Consider the following 19932-nt stretch of genomic DNA (forward strand, 5'->3'; position numbering starts at 1 on the left):
TCCTCAGGGTTTATTGTAGGTAGCAAAAGTTCAGTTTTCCTTTTCAAAGATAAGTTTGTGCTATGATTTATGAGTCATATTAGTTCCCATAAGAAGATAAGACAATGTCTGTACTCACGGTTCCAGGTCTAGTACATCTAGTGCGCTCGGTAAATGTAGTGCCCGCCAAGTGCACGTGTCCATTCGCCCTTAGGGAAAAGCCGTCAGGTAAGTATCTCTGTTCTTATAGATGCCATTTAGGAAAGAATTCCTCTCCAGGTTCTTGTCGGCATCTGGTTGCCGCAGTGATTTACCTTTCCTTAGCGCTTGCTCCTTGCAGTGTTTCTCTATTGCAGAGGATGTACTGATGTCTCTACCCAACGCATTTCACCTCTGTTTGGCTTCCTCAGGGATGTCCGTTGTATAGGGCTGAGTATGAACCAGGCACCTTTCTATACTCCCCGTCCTGTATATTCATTGAGTGGGGGGGAGCCGTGTCCATTTTGATCATTACTTAGGTTTTATTCATTTTGTATATACTTGGAATAATTAAGAATATTTAGATCAACATCCAATTTATTGGTTGTGTGTAATATGACTGCAGTATAGGTTTCCCGTTTGTAGATACACAACTCTTAATAATTATGTGACATGTAACACAGTAGTAACAGGTAAGAATCCTTCATGACCACATTATGAACATAAACGTGAACATGTTATCGGCTGAATAAATGATAAGAATCTTGTGTGAACACCTAGTGGACATGATATGTAATTGCTTCATTCGATGTATAGTAACCATTGTCTTAATTCCATTGTGGAAAGTGTTTTCCTACTTACAAATGCAAATCTCATAAAAATGAGGTGATGTTACCGAATTCATAATCAATATCATCATCATCGTCATCTATTTATTTATATAACGCCACTAATTCCGCAGCGCTAACACACACACACAGAGAGACTAAGGGCAATTTAATAGCAGCCAATTAACCTACCAGTATGTTTTTGGAGTGTGGGAGGAAACCGGAGCACCCAGAGGAAACCCAGGCAAACACGGGGAGAACATACAAACTCCTCACAGATAAGGCCGTGGTTGGGAATTGAACTCATTAGCTTAGTGCTGTGAGGCAGAATTGCTAACCACTAAGCCACCGTGCTGCCTCATCAATAAGAGTCCTTCAAGAGCACATCATATACATAACATATAATGTGAGTAAACACTATGGGGCATATTTAACAATAACAGTTTTTTGGCACGGTCATTTTCGTTCCTTATCGCAATGATAAAAAATAATAGATCATAACCATTTATTAAAAGCTTTTCTGCTGGGACAGCAGTCACGATAAATGACTGTTCCGGCGAACACCTATCTCTTCTATGGTCACTATCGCAACCTTTGCAATAGTCACCGGAGGGGAGAAGAGGTAAGATGCAATGATGGATCTGAGGATCCCTCTACCGCAATGCTCTCCCCATAGGCTTCAATGGCTAACGCAATCTGCATATGGCGTTTGTCATCGGCAACAAGTTCTGGAAATCTCTGCTTTTCAGAACTTGTTAAATCACAAAAGTAGCAGTCCCCATAGAAACTATGGGAACTGCTATTGCTTACAGTAACAAAACTTGTGCCTGATAGCTAACGCCATATGAAATTCGCGTTATCCACTAAATACTACGGGGAGAGCATGGTGGTAGAGGGATCTACAGATCCCTCACTGCATCTTACCTGCTCTCCCCTCCATTGACTATCGCAAAGGTGACCATAGAGGATATATCTGTTTGCCGGGACAACCATTGGTCATGACTGCTGTCCTGGCAGGACACTTTTATCATTGCAATAAGGAATCATCATCATCATCATCATCATCACCATTTATTTATATAGCGCCACTGATTCCGCAGCGCTGTACTGTCACATCAGTCCCTGCCCCCATTGGAGCTTACAGTCTAAATTCCCTAACATACACACACAGACAGAGAGAGAGAGAGAGAGACTAGGGTCAATTTTTGATAGCAGCCAATTAACCTACTAGTATGTTTTTTGAGTGTGGGAGGAAACCGGAGCACCCGGAGGAATGAAAATTATTGTGTCAAAATGTGCTAGTTAATAAATATGCCCATTTATCTTAACTTGTCAATGGAATTATCTTTCTTTGTATAATATATTGCCATATTTCCCTTTACTTCCCAACCTTTTACTCTATCAATTAAAACATCACTTTTATACAATAGATATAATATTGTTTTTACTGTTTTTTGTCTGTTTTGTTTTTGGTTCAACTGAATCTCAGCGCTCCACATTACAGAGGACTAGAAAGCATCTATAGAAACATCTAAAGGACATTTTTTACAGAAATAGTCTCACAGCACTCTAGGGGAAGAGTAGGGAAATCTGTGCAATAGTCCAGGTGAGGTGACTAGCTAGATTACTGTTCTTAGCAGAGTGCTGATTACAGGAATTGTGAAAAGGTGTTTGCAGCTGTCATTCTGAATAGTTATCTGACAGCTGGCATCTGGAGATAGTGTGTGAATCCTCACCTTTTCATGCCCAGAGTATGGGAGATGTTTTACGAAAATATTCACTCATGGTAAACATCAGAGAATACACTCCAGCGAGAAACCTTTTAATTGAAAACACGGATTGTTGTAAACGTTTCACCCAGAGGTGCAACCTTGTGAACTTCAGTATATTCACACCAGAGAGAGACCATTTGTGTGTTTTCAGTGTGACCGTTCTTTCTCTGATGGCTCATCTTTGGTTTAACATCAAAAATTCACTCCAAGGAAAATCTTTTGTGTTCTAGGTGAATGAACAGACATTCAGATATATAATAAGGCTTTTCAACTCCCAGCTTCTTCATCTTGGCCCTCATATCCGTGTCCCTACCAGTAAATAAATGGGCAACTGCGCAAAACTATGAGAGTGATATAGGTTTCTCCTGCCAAACTCAGATGTCAAAACGAGGTGACATGTCAAATCCGTGACTTTTTTTGCAAAACTCGCGCAAGTAGTCCGTCCTCGTTCTCTCAAGTGCCATCTTAGAACAGACAGTAGGGAGCAGGTTAGCTGCGGTACTCTGCTCATAAAATAGCGTTCAGGGTGAACCGGGGACATAGAACAGCAATAGAATCCTTTCATTATTGTAAAGCAGTTCTGTAGAGAACAGTCAGCTACAATGGTTTGCTGATAAATTGCTTTTAATTGCAATCTTAAGTAGACTTTACACAGACTAGTGGCTACTGGTTGTTGTTAATGCATTGCATTGTATATATCTAATAGTACTGGACAGTATATACAGACTGAGTTAGATATAAAACTCGGATCTGTTAAGTTCAGGTGGGTTCGGTTCTTGGAGAACCAAGCCTTAGCATCTCTAATAATAACCAAATCAGTAACCTTATTATAAAGTTGTCCAGCCAACCTTACATAACGCATTGTGTGTAACTTAATAAGTCCTCATTGTCACATGTTTCTTTCAAATGTATTTATTTTTTTTTTAAATCAACTTTATTGAAGCATATGTAATACAGCAAAGGTGTTTGGTTTACATTTCATTGTTCAAGTGTTCAGCTGTCAATAAAATAATACAATAACACAACAAATATTTGTTGTAAGAAAGAGGGAGCAATCTTAACATGAATTATATGATCTTGATGATCAACAATAAAACAGAATGAAGTGCATTTTTCTCTCTCCTTTTGTGACATATCTGTGGTTCAAATCAAAGTTTGAGTGACCAAGTTCACATTGCATAATTATTAGAAGAATGTTTGGAGAGCGCCCTAATGTTAGAAAATCACAGGTATCACAAGGTGTTGATGTAGTAAAAACAGTATGGAGTTTATTGCAGTAATCAAGAGCATACAGGTAAAACACAGGCTCTGAGGTAATGCAGGGATTAGTTATCAGCCACAAGATAATGCAGGAATAAATGCAGTAGTATAAGTCTTTATTTCAATATATATATATATATATATATATATATATATATATATATATACAGTCTTCATTGTAATCCGGAACTGTAAATAGTGTCTCTGAGTAACTGCTGGTTAAGATTTAGACAGATTCTGAGGCAAATGCAAGACTATAAACAATGTCTCTCAGGCTATGCTGGTGCAAATTAAAACAGAGTCCAGTGATCAATGCAAAGGTCCACGAGAGAGCAATAGATAGTTACAGTGACTGGGGAAACTGAGCTATATGAATAGCGTGCAGATGCAAAACCAGATAAACCAATATTCATGAGGATGCAGCCTATAAACTCAGTACTGGGGAATGACGCATGAGTCACCTATCACTGTGCCTCCTTTCCCAGTGACGTGCTCGGCTCCTAGTACATTGATAGCCTGCATTTTTTATTCCAGTCGATAAAATGGTTGCCTGCGCTGTATATACGTGACCAGTAAACTTTCAATTAATCAGAAATATAATAATAAATAGCTAAATTTAGAATCACTTATTTACTCTGCTAGATGCAAGTACATTGTCATTCAAAAGAAGTAGCTGTCAACAAGGAAATAAATAATTAAGACATCTGATTTAAATATGCACTAGCCCTTCTAACTCATTTTTTTGTCAAAGGGGTGGGGCCAATATGATGTGATTTTCTTTCCCATGCCCCCCGCTCTTCACTTTAAAATTGAGGTTTTTAAGGTTGGCAAGTCTGTATTGTGTGTATATTAAACCTTAGGAGTAAATTAGCTGATTTACTTACATTATAATTATTTCTACAGGCCCGGCTGTCTCTCATAAGACAGAGACATTCTACGCAAGGGAGTGGAATCAGCGCTCAGATGTTGCTACCCACCAGAATCCATCTCTTGGCTGCTTCTGTGGGAAATGTCTCTACTGTAAACAAGGCCAGAGTAAACAACAGAGGATCCAGACAGTTAAGCAGCAATTTTCTTGTTCTGATTGTGAAAGATCATTTACCGTGAAATCTGCTCTTACTAGACATCACAGAAATCACGGGGAGAAACCATACATCTGCTCTGAATGTGGGAAATCTTTCAGTCAGATGTCAAACCTCACCAATCACAAACGGAGTCACAACAAGAAACATGTCTGTCCCGAGTGCGGAAAGCGATTTGAGGATTATCTGGTTTTTATGCAGCACCAGCAGACGCACAAGAACAGCAAACCTTATGTGTGTTCGGAGTGTGGGAAATCCTTTAAGTGTAAGGCCTATCTCACTGCACACATGCGCGTGCACACAGGGGAGAAGCCGTATTCGTGCCCTGAGTGCACCAAATGTTTTTCACGGAAAATTTATCTTATCCAGCACCAAAGGACCCACAGCGGGGAGAAGCCATTCTCCTGCTCAGAATGTGGGAAAAGTGTTTTGCCGCTAAATCAAATTTCTATATACATAAGCAGATCCACAAAGGACAAAAATAATTTGTGTGAAGCAAATGTAGACAATCTTTTACCATCAAAATACATTTTCTGATACATATAAATATTTTTATTCTAGTTAGTGAACATATAAATCTACAATCTTTTTGTCATCATGAATGTTCGTTCCTCATCCCCTGGGAATTCCAGGTTCTTTCCAGCTCTACCCAGAAGTTCTACTCAGTAACAATTTTACCAGGATTTAAATGTGGTAAAACACAGTGTGTTGTCTTATATACATCTTGATCCGGGGAAGGGTTAACTTACTAACTTTTTGATTTGCTAATCATTGCCTTGTTCTAACTATCCCTTAACAAATGCCGATACATTTTCTAGAACATCTCAAACAGAAATTGGATTTATTTAGACCATACTTAGGCAAAGCTGCCGTGAAACTACAAGTCCTATATGATGAAGTTACCTGATGGTAATGAAACGCGTCAGTGGGTTTTTAATGTTTTTCCGTGATCGCCACTATTTTCTAGTGAAGTAATTGAATGCCCACTCCATGGGCATGGATATCTGGCTGAGTACCACTATTTACTGAATTAGGACTTCAACTTAACAGAGTTTCCACCTTTATTTGAAAGAGTACCAGATTGGCAGCCCTGGAACTTCCTTACAGATCTGGGGGCAGGTGAGATGCTGCCTTTCCCACGGAGGTTGTAAAGATCTTCAGCAATTGCTTTACCATCAGAAGCAGGATCTGATATTATTATCCACCTAAAGGTAAAGTCACAGGTTTCTGCACTAATCATTCATCACGGATACAACGCCGTTACCTATACGGAGCTCTCGGGCTAACTCAGTGCTCGTTAGTTAACCAGAAGTGGGACTTGCTATAACTATCCCATATTGCGAATCACCATTTGCTGTTTAATAGTAAGTCACATCGCTAAGGAATCTGGTAAGAGACTGTCTTTTTGTCTGTTGTAGCATATTTACCACGGCTGTTTCAATGAATCTGCTATAGGCATATGTTTGCCATACTCCGTGGAATTAATTGTACTTTTACAACTCAAGAGTCCTATTGCTGCGTAGCCGTTTGGATTGAGCATTATCATCCTAATACTCTGCCGTTACAATCATCGATATATGGCCATATAATATAAGTTAATATAGGTGCACCTATACATCTGATGGTTCTTTCAATCGGGTACTGCAGTAAATCTGTTTGATATGTAGTGGCGCCATCATTGGTTATGTTTTATATACATGCTTAATAAATTGTATTTGTTTGAATTTCCTCAGTGCTTTACCAGTTCATTGTGGCTGTGAAGCCATTGTAATTTTTTTGGAAGTCCTATTTGATGGCAGGGTAAGCTGGGAGATCCACATTATGGTACTGGTATAAAACAGCAAAGCAGATCCATCTGGCTGTTCAAATGCAGCTCCTGCCTAAATTGGCCACATTCACTATATAGACATACAGAGTTGGGGTCACTCTAGACATACATAGTCGGGGTTTGACTCTCCCAGGTTTTCACTGAATGTGTTGACAGCTATTTCCTCCCACAGGATGCACAGGGGAATTGTCCCTAAATAAAGAAGATTGTTGAAAGGTGGACAAGACGTTCAAGTGTGCACCATTTCAACAATTAATTTAAAGTCAGTTCCGGCCTGTCACCACTTGCCTGGACCACTGATTTTAAGCCTCTGTGATCAGACACTGTCTATGGGACTTACCCAGGGAACTTTTGTATTAGTATCAGTAAATGAATGTTTGTTGGGGATACACAGGACTTGTTTTAGTAACATACTGGAATGTTCTCCCTGAGCACGATAGCGAGAAAGAGGGAACTATAAATTGCTGAACCGGAGCTGAAAATTACATTTTTGGTGAAAATAAGTAAAATAAAATACAAATTATACACGCCTGGGCCCTGGTGACACCCCAATTTGGCGGGACCACCGATGCTTCCAACACTCTAGTTCAGGATCTCCTACATTGGTGGGTGTACAAATTAATAGAGACGTTGTTGATGCAGCCCCTACCCCACAAATGTCCAATTCACAGGGGAGAGGCATTAACAACACCATGGCCTGTTTGAGTCCAACAAGCGGTATCAAAAGAGACGCTACCGGCATCAGGGCAGCCGCCAAATCAGGATATCACTGCAGTACAGGGAAGTCAAATTTACAAATTGTATTTAACTCCACCCCAAAAACTGGACAATCCTCTCTGTGCAGGTTTAGTAAGTGTGGTTGGGAACATTCAGTGTACAAGTGGGTTGTGGATTAAGTTTGTGACATATGGTTTGGGCCACCAAAGGCTCTGACATTACATTCTCCAGTGATGTAGCCTCAAGTTAGGCTCTGGGCTTAATATACACAGGCAGAACCAACAATTGTCCCCCTGCTCCTGCCTCTCCACAAACACTCATTTACCATATGGCCCCCAAAATTATACCAGAAAGTCCCCTTCACATGTTCTAGCAGTTTTAATTGTCCCCATCAACCTTCCCTCTTCCTTCACATGACTATAAACTCACCACAGGCTGCCCCCTAATGTCCATTTACAGAGAACTCAGAGCCAGGGTTCATAGATTTGAACTGATGTGAATTCCCATTAACTGTTCTGGAGGTCACTGTAAATGGTGGGAAAGTATCAATGAGTCACTTTAAGGTGTATGCAACTATTGCATGATGGGACTGTGACTAGTGGCCCCCATGTATACTCCAGGCCCTTGTACAGGTGCATTGTGGGTTGTTTAGCCCCTGTACCTATTCATGTATGAAGTGTGTTTGAATTGTGGAGGTTCAGCCGATCATCCAATTCTGGAACAAAATGTGATCTGGATTGTCTTGGAATAGCACAAGCTAGAACCATAAGATTGGGGATGGCCAATAAGGCCTCTAACCATGTGTAAGAGGGTGCTACTAACATGAGTATTACTTATACAGCAGCGGAGAATGACCTACAACCTGCTATAAGGTTTCTGAAACATTACCAAATCAATCTGCAGTGTAGAACAATGAAAGGATGTCAAACGTCATGCACACCGATTGTCCATATTATAGTGTCATATAGCGGCATGTTCTATGGATGAGGAGGAGTAGACATTTTACCTTAACTTGTTTTTAGGATTTTCTTTCTTTGTACTCCATGTTCTATAATGTTTTGCCATATTTCCCATTACTATCTAACCTCTACTATGTAACCGATGGGGTGGGTGGGAGGGAATAGAAAAGACATGAGCAGGAAATCAGAGATTAGTGCTAAAGAAACCATAATCCAAACACTGTAGGTATTGTGAATGTGTTATGTTGGAGGGTTAAAGTAGGTATTACCACTTTTAGTTTCTGTTGTAGAGACGAGCATTTAAGAGTGTCTTTAAACTATCACACCATAGTGCATTTATCTATGGAGGATAACATAATCAATTATCCAGCCTCGCGAACCAATCTTTTATAGATGGTGGAGAGAAGGATCTCCAGTGGATTAGTTTGACAGCCTTCGTAGCCCAGTTAAGGTGCTTCAATAACGATTTGTTATATTGGCCAATGTGCTTGTTGAATAAATTGAGTAACCAAAAACTTGGACAGTATGGTACCTCATTTTATGTAAATTCTCTGGAGGTGGTAATCACCTCCTCCCAGAAAGGGAGTATTTTGGAACTATTCCACCAAGTGTGGAGGGGTGTCCCAATCACCATATTACACCTCCAACAAGTATTGAGTGTTCCAGTATAATTTGGCCAGGAAGCTGGGACACCGGTACCACCTAGATAGAATTTTATATTGAGTCTCAACCACACTGATGCTAATGGGATTAACTTGTGTTGTTCAGAAGATAGAAGACCAGTATTGTTCCTCAACTAAATTCCTGTACCCAATCTTTTTGGAATTTCGGCAATGAACAGAAGGTATTTTTAATTAAGAGTTTCTAGATGCTCGAGAGGCTGTGCTTGGCGTAGTGCGATCCAGCACTCATCTGAGCCTGCGTGACAAAGAGTTAATCAAAAACAACTACCTGGTCTGTTTAAAAATGTTTAAAAGTTCCTACACACTAACTTTGCCGTACCAATTATGCCCCCCACCAAGGTTTTTTGTGAAGCGCTGTCACTCTTACTCAGGAAGCCTTCAGTTCTATTACAATTTACTTTAATCAGTAATCATGGACCAAATGATCTCCTCTGTTTCAACTATGTAGAGTTCTAATACCAAGCTAAGTCTGACACATGAATTTGTAAGAACAGAGCGACTTGAACTTATTAATGTAATGTAATATGGAAAATAAAGCCACAATGCTTAAGCTGAAAACAATTAACAAAATGACATACAATAGTTTCCTGTAAAACAAAAACAAATAAACAACAGAAATGGTAAACTTACGGATGATCAGTTTCTGCCTGCTGGGAGAGCATGAATAAAAGGACAAGTATCAATATGAAATGGACTCCCAAAAGTGAACAGATTTACAGTACATTTTAAACATGCTGCAGGAACTCACAGTTCCCCTTCCCCTGTAATGTCAGACCTAGAGAGTCTGTGTAAATGCAAATTAGTTTTTATGGCCACTTTTCAAGCATCTTTTAATTCATGGTATATTTACATTGGCCTAACTTTGTAGCAAAATGTTCTACAAAGATTATATTACTTCCACAAAACAGGTTATAAGTTTCCCTTCATTTACATACCAAATAGGACTCATGTAAGTATGATGTTTTCCTCTGTCTCTATTTCTCATTATTCAAACTTATCCCAGCTGCTCTGTCACCCAGTTGAGATGCTCTGAAATATCACAGAATTACCAAGATTGTGAGGGGTCTGACTGTTGGATATCACTGATTTTATTGATGTATCCTTAAAGGGAGATTTCAAGACATTAGGGCTAGATTTACTAAGCTGCGGGTTTGAAAAAGTGGGGATGTTGCCTATAGCAACCAATCAGATTCTAGGTATCATTTTGTAGAAGGTAGTAAATAAATGAAAGCTAGAATCTGATTGGTTGCTATAAGCAACATCCCCACTTTTTCAAACCTGCAGCTTAGTAAATCAAGCCCATTAAGCTTTTATGACCCGTACCATAAATTGGAATTGAGCACTCATGGGTAGAGCAGAAGAGTTTAGAAACAATTAAAGACATACATTAATTTAGTCTCCCCCTTTCAGGTTTTAACCCATGGCTGGACACAGAGTTCACCTGAGCCACACCAAGCTAATACTATAAAGTAACAAACACATACTTGCAGTTTTATAGGACTAGTAATTAGCTTGCATATGACATGCATGCACAATGTTTCGAAACAGGTGAGCTCCCTTTCTGCTATCTTGCGCATATCTGTTGTAGTTAAGAAATGTTTCAGCTGCAGTTATCTCCAAATTTCTTGATCAGGCAGTTCCCATTTGACTTGAATGTCATCGAACAGGAGTACCCCTGCCACACCCAAAAGTTGGCCGGTATGGAAAATCCCTGCCCAAGTCTAATGTTTCAACACGCCCATAGGCTGGTTGGTGAACAATGGCGTAAAAGTCAAGGAGGATATGTGCTTGTTCCTGTAGCTTGGATCTGTTGTGTGGAAGAAAAACCACGGAAGGATCTTGGCAGGGCCTTAACGCAATGAGATGTCATCCTTAAAACATGCTGTTCTTCCACTCCATACAAAATCTAATATTGCTTGATGTAGATCAGTGAACCATTTACTGGGAATGTGTTAGGGGAGAGTATGTAGGAGATATAGCATTCTGGGAACTATATTCATTTAATAATGTTGCTCCTCCCTATCCATGAAAAGTTTCTATTGCAATCTGTCAGAGCTTTGCAAATTTTGCTAATAATAGGTCTAAAATTATCCTCAAAGATCCAGGACAAATCTCTGTTATAATAACACCGAAAAACGTTATTTGTGTTGTGTACTACACAAAGGTGACCGCATGTCTCAGGCCTTCGATGACACTAGGAGGGGACTGATTTCATGTAGTTAATCTTAAAATTTTAATGACTTCTTTTAGAGTGCCAATCTTTAGTTTTACTAGTCAACTGGCTATAATTATATTTAAATACTACAAAGTGATAAATGTCTAGATTGCTGGTGTTTTATGACATATTGTTGTGTTCGTCCCCACTATGTAACCCTTTCCCTTTTATGTCCTACCCTTTCCCCGTTTCTTTTTTTGTATCCTTTGCAATTGTCTTAGAAAATTCAATAAACTTTACTTCAGTTAAAAAAAAATTTTTTTAATGACTTCTAAATCTTTGGAACTCTATTAGCAGGTTCTTTATCGGGACAGCCAGGAGGTCATCAGAAAAAAAGGTAACTTGAATCTCTCACCCACCTGTATTCCTGATATATCTGGGTTTGCCCTTATGGATAATGCAAGTGCCTCCTGGTATAATGCAATAATCATTAGTGAGAGTGGACATCCTTGTTTGGTGCCGTTTGTGATCTCCACTGGGTCAGAAAAATCCCCAATAATCTTGAATGTGGCAGTAAGGTGTGTGTATATAATGCACGGCTCCTGTGATGACCCACTTGGCCCAAGCCCAAGTGTGCCAGCATGCCCAAAATAAAGTCCCAGTCTATTCTATCAAATGCTTTTCCAGCATCAGTTGACAGCAATATTAGTGGGGTGCAGCAGCAAGAGGCGAAGTATATTAAGTCAATTATTTTGGTTGTCTCTCGGCCTGAGACAAACTCTACTTGGTCAGTCTGTATTAATTTAGGTACTATGAGCTCTAGTCTATTTGCAATAACCTTGGCATACACACTGATTAGCCACATTAAAACCATCTGCCTAATATTGGTAGGGTCACATCCTGCTGCCAGAACAGCTGACCCGTCAAGAATGGACTCTTCAAGACCTCTGACGGTGTCCCGTGGTATTTAAGTCCAAGAAGTTAGCAGTAGATACTCTTGTCCTGTAAGTTGTGAAGTGAGACCACCATGGCTTCGATTGTGTTTTGCCAATACATCCCACAGATACTCGAAGGGCTTGAGTTGTGGGGAATTTGGAAACCAGGTCAAAACTTTCAACTCTCTCGTCATGTTCCTCAAGCCATTCCTGAACAATTTTTGAAGTGTGGTAGAGCGCATTATCCTGCTGAAAGAGGCCACTGCCTGCAGGAAATACCGTTGCCATATAGGGGTGTACTTGGTCTGCAACAATGTTTAGGTAGGTGGTATGTGTCATAGTAACATCCACAGCCAAGACCGAAGGTTTCCCAGTAGAACATTGCCCAGAGCACCACACTGCCTCCGCCGTCTGCCTTCTTCCCATAGTGCATCCTGGTTTCATCTCTTCCCCAGGTAAACGATGCACACACACCTGGCCATCCACGATACAAAAAAACCCATGATTCATACCACCATATTCCATGGTCTAGTTCCGGCGCTCATGTGCCCAATGTACACTAGGTATTTTCTGCTGTGAACAAGGGACAGCATGGGGACTCTGACCAGTCTGCGGAAATGCAGCCCCATACACAGAAAGCTTTGATGCACTGTGTGTTCTATCATAGCCAGCATTAACTTTTTCACAATTTGCGCTACAGTAGCTCTTCTGTGGGATTGGACCAGCCTTTGCCCCCCATACGCATCAATGAACCTTGGACGCCCATGACCCAGTCACTGATTCACCAGCTGTCCCTCCTTGGACCACTTTTGGTAGGTACTAAGCACTGCATACCAGGAACACCCCAAAAGACCGGCCGAACTTCAAGGTCCCTCATTTCTCCATGTAGTCCAGGGATCGTTTTGTACACAGATGCCATGACGATTCCATTGAGGTTTCATCTAGTGTAATCGTTTCCTCGGATTTCCATTCTCCTGCGGGTGCTCAAGAAACTAAAAAGGGAAGGAGCAGCTGATCATTCCAGGTGTGGTACGTAGACATCCTCGGGGTAGGCCCACCTTTCAGATAGCCTCTTTGTCCCAATCTTCTCATCCAAATATATCAAGGGTTTTAACAATGCACAGGATGGAAACATTCTTCAAAGGAAGAGAAGTATTAGAACACAAACACATGCACTGACACTAGAGAGAAGGTTCAGAGGAAATTTGAGCAAAAATTACTTCACAAAAAGGGTAGCGGATAATTGGAATAATGACCAGGTGGTAACAACTACTACAGTAGAGCAATTTAAACATGTTTGGGATAGATATAAGGATATCCATACAAAAAACTAAGGATAAAATAGGGAGTGAGGTCAATACTTGGGCCAAGTGGTTCTTATCTGCTACCAAATTCTGTGTTTAGGTAATCTGGGTTTGATGGAGTGGCTAAGACCACGATTCTTCGGGTTCGGGGGAATCCTCCACATGGTTGTTCAGACCATGATAAAGGCTAGAACACCGTCTTCTTATACCAATTACTACTGGGTATGGAAAGCATATATTCTCCGGTGGGAAAAATCACACTTTCGAATTCAACCTTTCTCGCTTGTTCTCCTTCTTGCAGGTGGGTCTTGACAAATGTCTCCATCTATCTTCATTGAAGTTGCAGTTTCTGCGATCTCTATCTTTTTGGCAAAGAGTTGGTGCAAGTTGGCAGGTATTCAAGTGATTCTCCACGCTCAATCCCCCTTTGTGCACCCTGTTGATTCATTGGATCTTAATTTGGTGCTCCTGGCTCTTACCAGAGACTCGCTAATTCTCTAATTGTCAGGTGTTTCAGTTGGGGGCATTGTGCTGTAACCCCCCCCCCATCTGGTGCTTCACTCTAAGCCCTCTTTTGTACCTAAAGTGGTCTCACGTTTTCACTTAAACCAGGAGAGTGTCATTCCAACATTTCTTCCTCTGTCTCAATCCTCTGGCATTCTGCTACTCTTGTATGTGGTCTGGGATCTTAGGTGTTGGGTGGACCATGCCGCTTTGATATGCAAGACCGCCTGGTCCGTTCTGTACAATACGCACAAGTGTGGCTGGTTGCCCTCCATGCTCTCTCTTGCTCGTTGAATCGCTTTGCCTACACAGTTGGTTTACATGCAGTCGTCTAGGCTGTCGTCGTTTTGTGGCCAATGTGCCACGGTGCTTCGGACGAACAATTGAACCAGGCTACTACGTGGTTTTCCGTCCATACATTGTCCAAATTTCAGCCATTTCAGAGCACTCTCTCTCTTAGGGGCAGATTTGGAATGACCCCATTGTCCCCCAATGGTACGCCAGAGAAAAGATGTTTTACGCACTGTAAATTAAATTTCTCGTAGTCCATTGGGGAACACTGCGGTCCCTCCCTTTGCTCTGTTTGTTTGCTCGTTGCCTGTATTGGCGTTTCTTGTTTTTCCTTCTCTTCTGGGCTTCTTTATTAAAAAAAAAAAAAACTGAGGATGGTTCCCTCTGGGAGGGGCATAATAGTTGTCCTGCTAACAGTTTCAGATTGAAATGCCCCAACTCCAGGACCACCTATTGTCACAGGGTTCCCCAACGGACTAAGAGAAGTAGATTTTAGGGTGAGTAAAAAAAATAAAAAAAATCTTAATTTCTACATTTCTCTCAGTAACACAAAGGGTTGAGCTATAGTTCGGGCTTGGTTCTTCTTGGAAATAAGGGAGTAAAGCCCAGTAAATATGTGTGAGAACTGTTGATGGAGACAGGCATGATTATAAACAGATCTACATTCAAAATCTTCAGTCTATACTTAGATTATATTCATTTGAATCATGTCAGATGAAAATGTGAAACATTTGTACAATTCATAGGGCTGAGAAACACTTCAATTCCATATTTCACTTTCTTGTACTTTAATAATAATAATAAACCCAGTTTAGTCGAAATCCAGAATATATCATTCAAAATCAATACATATAAGTGAGCTATAAACAGCAGGCACACTAAAATCCTAATTTTCTTTTAATAAAATGTTCAATATATAATAAAATACAAATTTAGTTTAGTTTAAATAACAATCCTGTGGCCTAACTTTTAGGTTTATTTCAATAAATGACGTTGCAAAAAAATGCAAAGTCGGCTCAAGAAATGTTAGGAGGGGGAAAAAAAAGTATTGAAAACCCACAAAAGTAACCTATGGTCTAAAAAAACAAAATAAAAAAAAAACAAAAAACTTCCCAGTTGCACTCTTTCAATATAAATAAGACCTGTGCAGCGCGAATGGGAGAGACATGGAGATTCGACTACTCAAACATTTGTGTACACTCACTCATACGTCAGTAATATGCTATATAGATAAGAAGATGCTTCTAAAAGTTTGTTGTTTATCCGAAGTGTGTGGTCTACACGGTTGAAACTCGCGTTGATACAAGCGACAGGATTAGATAATTGGGGTAGCTAAATAGTTAGAGGGCTTTATTTGTATGTTTATTTTTCTTTGTTTTGTATTGAAAATTTCAATAAAAATACTTTATTCCAAAAAATATATATAAACAAGACAGAGGGTGGTCATCATATAAATTATCTGTTTTAGCAATGAAAATAAATTAAAAAAAATGAACTGTTTGTCAGCACATACTGGATTTAAAAACAGTCGTCCGACATACTTTGGGACTGGTAGATTCACAAAATCTGGCCAGCGGCAGGATACCTACCTATGTTCTAGAGACTTAAGATACTTTTATTACCATAACTGTTTCTGTGACATATCCACTAAAGACCAATTATGGATTTGCTGGGAAAAAGAAAAAAAAAAAAAGGTCACACTTCTTTATAATTTTCATAATACCCACAGTGACCGTGACTTCCACACAGTTCAGATTGTGCACTAAATTTGCATGAGACATAACCTTTGGTCTACAATCATGATGTGTTACCAGGTTCCTTTAAGTGAACCCTGCGATGGGTCGCAAGAGCAGCTTTCTGAGTAAAAGACTTTCCACATTCCGGACAAGCAAATGTTTTATGTCGAGCATGGATAGCTTGGTGAGCAGTAAGAACTGATCTGACAGAAAAACATTTGCCACACTCTGAGCAGGAAAAGGGCCGCTCTCCCGTATGTACGCTCTGATGTGTGACAAGGTGACACATCTGGGTAAAACGCCTCCCACATTCTGAGCAGGCAAATGGCTTCTCACCAGTGTGAGTTCTCCGATGTAAAATGAGACCCGTTTTGTCCGACAAACATTTCCCACAGTCGGGACATGCAAATGCTCCTGTGTGAATCCTTTGATGTTTGACCAGAGTTGACTTCTTCGTGAAAGATCTCCCACATTCAGTACACGAAAATGGTTTATCTTCTGGGGTAGGTCTTTGTTGGGTATTAATCGTTCCAAGTTCTCGTCTATGAAATGTCCACTGGTGAGCGACCAGGGCGGCATTATCTGTGAAACTCTGTGGACATTCAGCACATGTGTACACCCTGTCAACACTGTGAGTCCTCTGGTGAGAGACCAGATCTATCTCACTACCAAAGCTCCTTCTGCACTGTCTGCATTTATAGACCATCACATGTAACTTCTCTGGGTTCTTTTGTGTGTTCTGGTTCCCAATGCCATGGTTAATAAAACTAATCGATGAACGCTCAACTCTGCTCTGTTGCTTAAACAGATCTGTGAAATGTATTTGTCTTTTCAAAGCTGGAGCCTTGTCCAAAATGATCTCAGATTTTCTCGATCTGCCTTTGGCTGAATTCTCACTCAGAATATTCACTTGAGGAATACTTGGAGTAGGTCCATCATTGTGATGAACTTGGACAGGAAGAAGCAAGCGAGGGGGGGAATCAGGTTGGACTTTCCAGCTGGCTGTCACACCTGTATAAAATATATAGTTGAGAAAGTGAACACTATATTCATCACAATGACTAAGGGTGCACATTTTATGAAAGAACACCTGAACACATGAGATTACAGCCTGCCATTTCAGTAGGATAAAGTGCCTTGCTGACGTTACCGGTTCCTAGTGAGAGGGTAAGCTGATCATACGAATATATTCAGATTTAAATTCACTTTATATTAGTAAATCCTTCAGTGTCTATACATCTTCATTTTACAAGGCATTTCCTTTTAAAAGTGTGAGCTGGGTCTTGCCCGATTATCACCACCTTCTGGGACTCAGTCCATAGTTTCCTTAATACCCTTTTTGAAGCTCCTATCCCGAAAGATCCCTGGATTTTTCTTTTACGTTACACTCCCCAAGACCTGGACAAATTCTCCAAGAAATTAACTGCCCACATCCTGACAGCAGCCAAATCACTCATAGCCCTTAATTGGAAAAAGACCTCACCTCCATCCCTTTTGGCTCTCAAGAAGCAGATTTGGCACGTGGCCGCTATGGAGGAGATTACGTACTACCTCCACGATAGAGGCCACGTCTTCAGTCAAGTCTGGGCTCCATGGCTAGCCGTGGAACACACCTTCCCCCCCTCAACGCTCCACGTCCTCCGACCTGACCCATGTGCGATGACCCTAACTCTTCCCGACACATATCTCCCCCTCTGCTATAGGCTCAACACATCCTAGTTATCCTCTAAATACTTACAGTGCTTATCTTTGTGGTCCTACCCCCCTCACCCCTCCCCCACAATCCATTTTGTTCCTACACCCATTTTATATTACTCTTTAAAAATGTAAAAACCGGTCATTTTTGTCTAAAGGTTTCCTAATATGCGATACACCACAATAACTGTTGTGATTTTACTGTGCATGCTACACAGTGTTATCGTTTTGCTGTCTGTATTTTCTTGATTGACCACTGAAAATAAAAAATTATAAAAAAAAAAAAGTGTGAGCTGAAGCCTCTATACTGTAAAATCAACACAAATAACTTAAAGTAATAATGGAAGTGTACCCTGAAGAATCTGTTTTTCCTATGGACATCCGCATAACCAAGGGCTTGTCTTAAAATATACTATAGTTCTCATGTTTCATAAATATTGAAGCAATGGTATGTTTTACTTCTGCTAAATCATTTTCTTTAAGACCACTGGGGAACACTATAGACCTTGGGCTATAGAGATTCAGCCAAGAGTGCGGACACTTTAAATTTCTAAACTAAAACCTGAAACTCCTCCCTCTTTATACCCCTTGTCGGAGGCTAGTTATTTGAATAACCAAGGATCACAGGACAGAAGAGAACAATAAAAGAGTTGAAAATAAGAACATCCTCACAGAACATGAAAACATTGATGGAGAACTAGAGGGTAAAAAGGTGGGCTTCTAGTATGGTCCAAAGGACTTAGATAAAAAGATTTAACGTAGGTATAAAAATCCCATTTTCTATTTCATTCCATTGAAAGACACTGGAGATCTTGGGGATGCCACTAGGGCTGGGTACGCTCATTAGAACTAGTGCAAAGCACCTTCTATCTAGAATTAGCAACCCTGGACAGCAACACATTAACCCTAGAAAACATGTTGACAGAAAACCAAATGCACAGCCGACAGAGCTGCTCCATGCGTTGCCATTCAGAAGACACTCACCGATCTGGTAGAAAGTGCCCTCTTATTTACTGAAACATGCTGCCCTGATCCAATGTAAACCTGTCAAATTATCAAAGTAATCCACTCAGCAATGTTCTGCTTGACACCTGCCAACCTCTCTTGTACACATCCTAGAGGACCAAACGATACTCCAAACTATGAATGCAAGTACTATAAACATAAGCTCTATAAACTATCAAGCACAGACAACAACCAATGAGTGAACAGAGCCCTCTTCTTCTGGAGACCTACCAAGGTCTAAGGCTAAACTGACAATGTCCTGATTAAGATGAAACTGAGAGAACACTTTTGGCTGTGAATTAAGGTTTAGACCAAAAAAACAGCATGATATGGAGACCTGCAGGACAGAGCTCCCAGCTCTATATATAGCCAAAAGAAGACTGTCTTCTAAGTAAGGAACTCTAACTCCACCAAATACAAGGATTAGAAAAAGAGGATAAAAGTCTGAAATTCTGAACTGGCATGTGCCAGTGTACTCTGAAAGGACACAGAGAGTGTCGAAACATTAACCTTCAGGGAGCAAAGTCTCAAACACCATCTAGACCATTCTGCAAAAATTGCAGTAGATGGGGAACCTAAAAGAGTAAGAGAGAGGAACCTGAAAGATGAAAGAGGTAGGAAACCTCTTCTTTCCACACTATGAAATATAAGACTTCCATCCCTAGTGATAATAATTAGCCAAACCGGTGTCTGCCAATAAGCATGGTCTCAACCCCCTTGTCAGACAAGCACATAGCCACATTAAACCATGGTAATAAAAGAGGAGCTCTAACGTAACAAGTCTTTTCTCAGAGGCAGACGTAACAATGGGCCCACTGTCATGTTGAAAATGTCTGTGAAGTATGATCTTCTTGGCCAGCCCACAACAACCAGGACAACACAAATGGCCTATATATTTACAAGCTACAAAACCCTTAGAAGCCCTGCTATGGAGGGAACCTGTGAATCAGAAGAAAGTTCAAGAAACAGACATGGCATCCACAATAACACATTTTCTCCACCTTGTCTGTCTGCTGAAAAAATCTGCCTCATATATTTCCACCGCTGGAGAAAACTGCCGCAATAGCTGGATCTTGTAGCTTCACTAATTGCAGCATTTTGCAGATTTCTCACATGGCAAGGGGGCTCTTGGTGCCTCCCTCATGGTTGAGATATTGTGGAACTGTCCGAGTAGAAACGTATGACTCTTCATCGCAATAGAGGATGTCCTCTGACTAGAAT

General features: G+C 40.5%; 1 protein-coding gene across 2 annotated transcripts in view; it reads right to left on the reverse strand.

Annotated features, from left to right (window-relative positions):
• LOC142140704 (uncharacterized) overlaps positions 1–19932 on the reverse strand; it is a 233637-nt gene that overhangs the window by 181078 nt on the left and 32627 nt on the right. Inside the window, exon 12 of one of the 2 annotated variants that reach the window (XM_075198498.1) lies at positions 15687–17022. The exons of the other annotated variant lie outside the window; for it this stretch is intronic. Coding sequence (XP_075054599.1) covers positions 16073–17022 — 950 coding nt within the window. The 3' untranslated portion in view covers positions 15687–16072. Of the gene's footprint in view, positions 1–15686; positions 17023–19932 lie in introns of those variants that run through there. 2 annotated transcript variants of the gene reach the window in all.

The sequence above is a fragment of the Mixophyes fleayi genome, chromosome 2 (genome assembly GCF_038048845.1).
Source record: "Mixophyes fleayi isolate aMixFle1 chromosome 2, aMixFle1.hap1, whole genome shotgun sequence".
NCBI lineage: Eukaryota > Metazoa > Chordata > Amphibia > Anura > Limnodynastidae > Mixophyes > Mixophyes fleayi.